The following is an 8,029-nucleotide window of genomic DNA, read 5'->3' on the forward strand; positions in this document are numbered from 1 at the left end:
ACCTGGATAAACCCAAATAATATCCATAGCACAAACAATTTCATAATTACGAAACCCAAATACAGACCACTTTTCACTTATTCGCAAAATATAAATAAATTGTTTTCCAAACATAAACTTTGATGGATTTTTGAAAAAAAATATAGTCGACTTTTTACGTAGCAACAGTGGCATGCACTTCATACATGCGCAAAAGCACTGCCTACCCTAAAATTGATATATAACTCGTATAGGAAGAGGACTTTTGCCGTTTTAGGCAATTTGTCCGCTGTATGCATACCCTGGTAAGAAACCCAGTGCAGGCCACTGCATAGCAATTAGATCACTCAATAGCTAATATTTATTTGTTTAGTTAGATTATAATCATATTTTTACTGCTGTATTCAATATCGATAATTTGAATCTAAGAGCTAACGAACAATTTGGTGTTACGACTTCGTTAGTAATTTATTTCGAACCGATAAAGTAGGTGACGCGATTTATTTTTTAGGCGAAGTCAAAACTTTATTCAAATTTCGGTATTAACGTACCAAAAATATCTAGGGCATATACATGACACTTTTGATACGTTTATACCAAATATTCTGAAGCAAAATTGTTAATAACGTATCGATTTGATGTGATTGGTTCAGATTGTAATGATTTGTGTAGGAAAAACAAGTAAAACCGCTTGCATCATCACTGATAAAAGTTTAATGCCCATTTCGAGATTCAGCTATAAGTGAATCTACATTTTTTTAGAAAGTAGACCTATTGATATGAGTTTTAGTGTTTTGAGATTTATCCTGGCGAACATTAAACTGGCCTCTTACATGATGTGGATAATTGTGCCTGTTTGAATACTTCAATGGGCTAACTTAAGTAAATGTCCTGTGGGCCTTATTTTTTGAACATTTGCAATATAACTTGTAAAACCTCTTAAATCCAGAAATTTATAAAAAATTTAATAGAACTTGTAGAAATATTGGAATTTATATTTCGTCTGATGGGAGACTTAGGCCGCCGCTAGTTACCGCCCTACCGACAAATACTTGACGCAAAGTGAATTAGCGATCCGTTATGATGCCGCGGAGAAACCAATTGGAGTGACATACCCCAAACTGGTTAGCCCGATACCATTATCGCTTACCACCATATAAGATTGCAGTCTAGGGCTAACATATATTGAAAAAAAAAGACGCAGTATAGATCATTATTTAAGTAACGGTCACTAGCTCTTGGCCTATTTTTATATGCCCAATCAATAGCGATATTACAATGGTATTGTGTACATTGCGCCGGAGTTGCAATAACGATACATAATTTGTTTAGACAACAGTAGCTTTAGTACAAGATTTGTCGCTCACAATCGACGAGTCGTTTAAGCATATTCAATTCTATACTGTTAAACCTGTCCTCCCACAATTTTTTTTTTTCGAAAAAGTAACAAACGTTCATACATACGTTTATAAAATTAGAAAGTAGAATTTTTTCCTTCTTAAATTTGTCGAGGGTTCGTTAAATTCTGAACATGCGCCCCCCTCATCGGAGCTACATAAAAAATCTTCATTACTTTTTACGATTAGTGTCTGGAATAAAATTGAAAATAAAAACATTCATAATACCAAATTAAACTTTATTAAATTCGTATCGGCAGTTACATGTTACTTTAAGTTTTGAAGAAACTAAGTATAATTAAAATTGTAAAAATTGTCAGCAGTCAGTAAATGCTTTGATTTAGTTTCTAGAACCGTACGTAGTCATTACCAAATGTCAGCTAGCGCAACTAAAATTCCGCGTCGAAGGAAAATAAAAGTATGAAAAGTTTGGAATGTCTGCGAAGTAAAGGATACGTCATGTCAGCAAAACCTTCATTATCTGTAATAGTGTTTTTGACGTCAATACAAGAATTGTCAAGGTTGATCATAGTGAATATAGACCTAATCCTAACGTCGCTAACATAGTTTTGTGACGTACAATTTGACACATTCAAAACTCAACTGTCAATATAGACGTCATTAAAATGGTTGTGAGGAGCGTTAAGAGAGATGTCTGTTATAGAGTTTCAGGGCCCGGATTGCACATAACGAGATCAGTCGCAAGCATTCTGTTTTTCATGGCAATAATGTCCGATGTCTTCTGTTGTATTTCATTGGAGAATTCAAATTTCGAATTCAATATCAAATATTTGCCGCGTAAATTCCTTCTCGATGGATTGCGGGCCCAGTCCGTTCTATGTGGAAGACGAAGGTTTTTGGTTACTGCGGGTAGTTTATTGAAAGATGGAGTGCTTGGGGTCCTTCTCATGGTAGCACTTGGCATAGTTCCACGCGGTCTGGTGGGGGGTGTTGCCTTTGTTGGCCAGGCAAGTGTCGATCAGCTTCTCGACTGCTGGTTTGTCAGCTGAAAAGATGGAAAAAGCATGTCATACCAATTAAGTAACTAATTACAGGAGACAAATATCTTCAGATATGTGTTGCCTCACTGCTTATAGGCCACATAACTTCTCTAAGTTATGTGCGTTTTAAGCAATAAAAATATATACTTGCTTCGACGGTAAAGGAAAACATCAAACTTCTGAGACTTCTGTGGAGTCCACCAACCCACACTGTCCCTACGGTCTTAACCGCTTCCCATTGAATATAGTTTATCTATCTCCAATTTATAACTTATTAGAAGTTTAAAACTTTACCAACCTGCGTTAGGGACCTTGGCGAGTGCGACATCCTTCTTGAATTTCCCGTCCTTGGTCATCAGCTCGGACTTTGTAAGCATGCACAGCGCGTACTTCTTCAAAGGCTCATTTTCGGTCTGAAATTAATTTATCAAAATTTATCATCAGATGACTACTTGGTTATAGTCTTTGGTCTAATTATCTTTGAAATAAAACCCATATTTCAAAAAAGAAAATTTCAAATATTCATTTTATTTATTTTGTGGAAACATACAGTACTGTAATAAAGTAATAGGTGATACATATTAATAATCATCATATCAACCGATACGCGTCCACTACTGGACATAGGTCTTTTGTAGGGAGTTCCAAATTCCACGGTTCTGTGCCGCTTGGATCCAGCGGCTACCTGCGACGCACTGTCGCAATATCGTCTGTCCACCTCGTTGGGAGTCGACCAACGCTGCGCTTACCAGTTCGTGGCTGCTATTCCAGCACCTTGGGACCCCAACGTCCATCCTTTTTAAACCTAATGGTTTCCAATGTTAGTTTACACATAAAATCATTATAAACCCCCTAACGAGTAAGTGGTAGATTATAACTAACTAAAAATTAGATTATAACATATAAGAGTAGACGAAAAATATATAGACATAATAGAACTAGCGGCGGCCTGAGATAGTCGGTTCTCGACAAGATGTCCTTTTTCATCTCTCTCTACCTAAATTCAAACTAGCTATAGTTTGAATTTTGTGTGTTGTAGGCTTTTTCTTAAACCAGAGCGTATTTGAGAGCATATTCCAAAACTAAATTAAAATTGTCTATGCTTCTCAAATAGTTTTAAGTGATAATGTGAGATGGTGGTAACAAAAATAGCACCCAGCTAGGTGTATAGTAGGTTCTTTTTAAACCGTAGTTTGTTTTAAAGTTAACCAGTGATGTTATCATGGCGTTAACTATATCTCAACACTATATACTCGTACAATTTATGTATGCAATGTACTCTTCCAAAGTGATATCTGTAAGCTCATTGAAATAAACAAACATTTGACTTTGACTTATGTCAGTTTTGACATAGTCTAACGCCCGAAATTAATCGTCAATCTAAGTTAATATTTTAGGACGGCGAATTGAATTTAGTTTTGCAACATTTTTTTATTCTTCTTCGAGCACTACTAATTTAAAATGAATAATCAAAAAGAAATTTTAAATAAAAATGTAATCTATGCCTGCATAGAAATTAATCTTACGTAGATACGTCATAAAAACTAACCTTCTCTGGCAAGTTCACAAAAGAATAAAGAATCGAAACAAACCAGTTTTTTTTTTCACTGGTATTTTTGTAAGTTTTAAGGCGATTATCTCAGCAACTACAATCTCGTAAAAATTATTCTTTGACTATAAAAGCAAAATAGATAATAAATAAAAATATAGTTGTACCTGCTTTTTGAAAAGGTTACCGTTTTTATATTCAACCTATCTGTTTTATTTTTTCGTTTTAAAGTTCTTAAGACCTGTTAGACTGCGAGACTTAATACTGGAATAGTTTTAAACTCGATATACCTACTTGTTCATAAACTCGATTCGTTTTTTATTTTTTATTCCGACATTACAAGAAGCTACTTTTTTCTGAATAAATGGTTCCTGTTAGAAATACCTGTATCGTTCTTACTTATTTTGTTGTAAATAATTCTTTTAGCGCGTTATAGTTCGGAGAGCAGAGCTCTGGTGTAAATTCTTAAATTTAATTCTTCTTCTTCTTCTTCTGGAGTTATTATTTTTCAAATCTGCTGCATCATCATCATCACCACTATCAACCCATCATTGGTCTCAGAACGAGAAGGGGTTAAGCAGTTTCCACCACTTAACTTCTAATATCGATATTCTATTTAATAAATAAATAAATTACTAATAGTTTAAACGCAAAACTGTGTCTATTTTAATCATTCGTAAATTAGGTTCAGTTGAACCGTATCACCGACTTTGTGCTGCTTATCATATTAAATCTACTCTCTGCTTACCTTAAAGTCGCCAGATTTCAGTTTGTTCACCAGTTGCTCATCAGCACTGGTTTCCGTGAGGCATTCTGATCTGTGCTTCTTGAGTCTCTCCTTCTGTTCGTCGGTCAGGGCCTGGAATTACAAAACATGTTAGTATTTGAATTTAGGAAGCTTCTTAACATAAATCCCCATGACTTAGCTCAGATTAAGTGAAACGAGCCAGCGTGAACCTGTTACTTGGTGTCCTTTACGTAATGATGTACAGCTTGTTGCTATGGCAACGATGACATCGTGAAAGACGTCCTATATCTTATATCTTTAATCTTTAAACGAGCAATTCTTGTATAATTGGAATCTCGGAATCAGCACCAATGATTTTCATGATATTTAATATACGGTGGGTTTCGGGGGCGATAAATCGATCTAGCTAAGATTCATTCATATTGGAATCTGAGAATCATTTATATTGGACATACGACTATTTTTTTAAGTCTACTCATTCGCGGACGAAGTCGCGGGGGTCCGCTAGTCTTTGTAAAATACCCTGTTCTCGCTACATAAGGTTATTGAAACAACTTACCGGGTTACTTCTTCAAAGCCTTTATCACATTAGTTAGGTACATTTTAACATATTTTTTGGTACTAGTCTTATGTATTGCAAATTATTTTCACTATCTGAATAAAATATATTGTAATGAAAAAGAAATACAAAAGAATTTTTTTTATCATAGAGTTATCTTGATCAGATACTCAATAAAATTTAAATGAAAACTCAAACCATCCAAATCAGTTCTAATAAAAAAATATAGATACCTTCTACTACAAAAATTGTTAATATATTAAACCAAATAAAACACCAAATAATTTAAAAATATCACAGCGAATTCATTCACCCATTGAAAGTTGATTGGAAATAAATTCTAAAACGCACTACCGACTTTCATATCGCAAAGTTTTTATTACGGTCGATAAAAGTGTTTCGAGAATATTGAATTTAAATTTCGAATTTCGAATAAATATAAATCTCACCTGGGCCACCACTAAGCAGATCGCGAGTACTAACAAAGTCTTCATGGTTCAAAGGTCAGTCTTCAACTGTACCTCAACTACTAAATCCTTCTTTATATATCATCGCATTGATCCTTGTAAGAGGATAATGCGATACGCATCAACACTGCATGCGCTGTCAACCTTTTTTTACTTTCGACTTTTTTAGTTTTTGTCAATAACTACTTTTTATACAGACAGGGTTATTTCTATATATTTATTGGAATGTTGTTTTACTTACTCTATAAAATCGCCTATACATAGGTATACAGGAGTTCCATGATGTTTGAAAATTTATAACGAACATTAATTAAAAAAAAAACAATACACTTTATGAACTGCTGTTTTTTAAACTTACTTACAGTGCATAGAATTAAAAAGATAAACCCACCTACTTCTATAATAAAGGGCAGAAGTGATTGACACTTTGAATGAATCATGATCGTCGATGTTCATGACATTCATGCTCATTCGTTCATAAATTTGGTCAATAGAACTTTTTTCTATGATTGAATGAAACTGTTTGAATGACATTGGGCTAAATAGTCTTAAGGTTTATTTTACTAATAAGACCTCGATATGAATTTCTAGTACTGGATATAACAGATTAACCTAGATTTGATACATACGTATATATTTCACTCAATACTATGATTTGAAAGGTCCTCATTATTAAAAATGAATAACAAGTAGGTACATATCACATTAGTAATTAGGTAATTAGGAAAAATATACCCCACCAACGCAAACGCCTTAACTTAATTGTGATTTTTGAAATCGAATGTATAATATTGATCTGACGGGGACAGTTAGTTTTCCCGGTATAAAAAGTATACTTTGTTCGTTTGGAGCATTCAAGGTATCTCTGAGTCAAATTTCATCACGATCGGTGCAGCGAATGAGCCAAACTTATAGAGTAAACAAAATGGGATATGGTCGCATGAGTATGGATATGTGTGGTTTTGATTGAAGACAACGAATGGTATAATTTAAATACAGAGCAAGCCAATGGCTTAATAATATTAACCTGGTATTTCTAATAACTACAGAATCCAATATGAACTAGGTAGAGGCCACCGACTAAAAGTACTTACTCTTTAGTAGCCCGACCACTATCACTCGATACGCTATAATTATTCTTTTTTTAATTTATGAACTAGCGCTTGACTGCAACCACATCTGATGTCAAAGTACAGCCAAAGATTAACCGCGCTTTCTGAAAGATTAATCAATTTCAATTTAAAGGTGGTGGGGAAAACGATAGCCAGGAGGGCATTCGAAATCCTTGCACAAAGGAAATAAAGTAAAGTGTGCGTGTCTATGAAATATAAATACTGAAAGGCTAAAGATGCTTCGTAGTCGGATGCTGGCGTACTGTTAAAGTGACCAGATCAAATAGTTCCTAAGCACACTCTCCAAAATATATCTTGTAGAATACCGATAGGCAGTCGACCTTGCGACAATGTATTCATATATAAGGAATAAAATTATATTTTTGTAATATTCAGGAAATATTGTAAGCAGTTGAATTTACGAGTGGTTTTGTACGTGTTTACCGTATATAACGTCACGACTGGCTTCACGGAAGATCAGCGCTTTGTCTTTAACAGGCACTGCAAACATGCTGAGTGAAGACCATTTTGGATTCACACCTTTCCTATGATTGTTGTGTAGACTATAACTTGTATTTAAATTCAAAAGTGCGTATATCCAAAAAAAAAGTTGTTTTCTTTCTTTCTTTCTTTCTTTCTTTTCTTTGTACAGCCTACGGATATTGTTACCTAACTTTTGTTAGAGCCTTATGTAACAAACTGTAAATCTTGAAAGGATTAAACTAGATAGTCATATTCGAAATTTGTTTATTTCTAGTATACCAACCTTACAAGCACTTTTTTATCGCCATGAATGGTCTAGACCGGCATACTTCAGCATAATACACATCAAAACATTAGTTAGACAGCTACAATAAGTATGGTCACAAAACATCGTTAGATAACTGTTAAAGTAAGTAAACACTCGTTTGGACTATACTCTTGCAAACAGTAATTTCTAATGAGTTATTTAAATGAATTGAAGTGCATCATGTAACGAGTAACGTAATAGCAAAATAATAAATAACATGTTTTTATATAATTCCATGTGATATAATATAAATAAACAAACAACATAAAGAAGACTTAATTGATAATGAAAAAAATGTTGCAAACGACTGTTTTATGCGAACTTCTCTGGAAAGATCTGGGCTGAATCCGAGTCAATTTTTTTCCACGTATGTACCTACGTATCCCACAGACACACTACGTGTTTTTACATATTATGATATAATATT

The 8,029-nt window shown here is 34.1% G+C and overlaps 1 protein-coding gene across 1 annotated transcript; it reads right to left on the reverse strand.

Moving 5' to 3' along the window:
* Positions 1-1,598: 1,598 nt before the first annotated feature.
* Positions 1,599-5,741, reverse strand: LOC120633678 (B2 protein-like). The gene is made up of 4 exons (XM_039903989.1): positions 5,683-5,741; positions 4,675-4,785; positions 2,676-2,790; positions 1,599-2,382 (listed from the first exon to the last, which is right to left on the reverse strand). The coding sequence occupies exons 1-4, from the start codon at positions 5,725-5,727 to the stop codon at positions 2,252-2,254; spliced, it is 402 nt and encodes a 133-aa protein (XP_039759923.1). The 5' UTR covers positions 5,728-5,741; the 3' UTR covers positions 1,599-2,251.
* Positions 5,742-8,029: the final 2,288 nt, after the last annotated feature.

Source organism: Pararge aegeria, chromosome 22, assembly GCF_905163445.1.
Source record: "Pararge aegeria chromosome 22, ilParAegt1.1, whole genome shotgun sequence".
NCBI classification, from domain to species: domain Eukaryota; kingdom Metazoa; phylum Arthropoda; class Insecta; order Lepidoptera; family Nymphalidae; genus Pararge; species Pararge aegeria.

Coding starts and splice junctions, on each gene's coding strand:
- LOC120633678 (XM_039903989.1), bottom strand. CDS start 5,727: ATGAAGACTTTGTTAGTACTCGCGATCTGCTTAGTGGTGGCCCAG. Junction 4,786..5,682: donor TCTGCTTAGTGGTGGCCCAG/GTGAGATTTATA, acceptor TTGTAATTCCAG/GCCCTGACCGACGAACAGAA. Junction 2,383..2,675: donor CGCCAAGGTCCCTAACGCAG/GTTGGTAAAGTT, acceptor CCATCTTTTCAG/CTGACAAACCAGCAGTCGAG.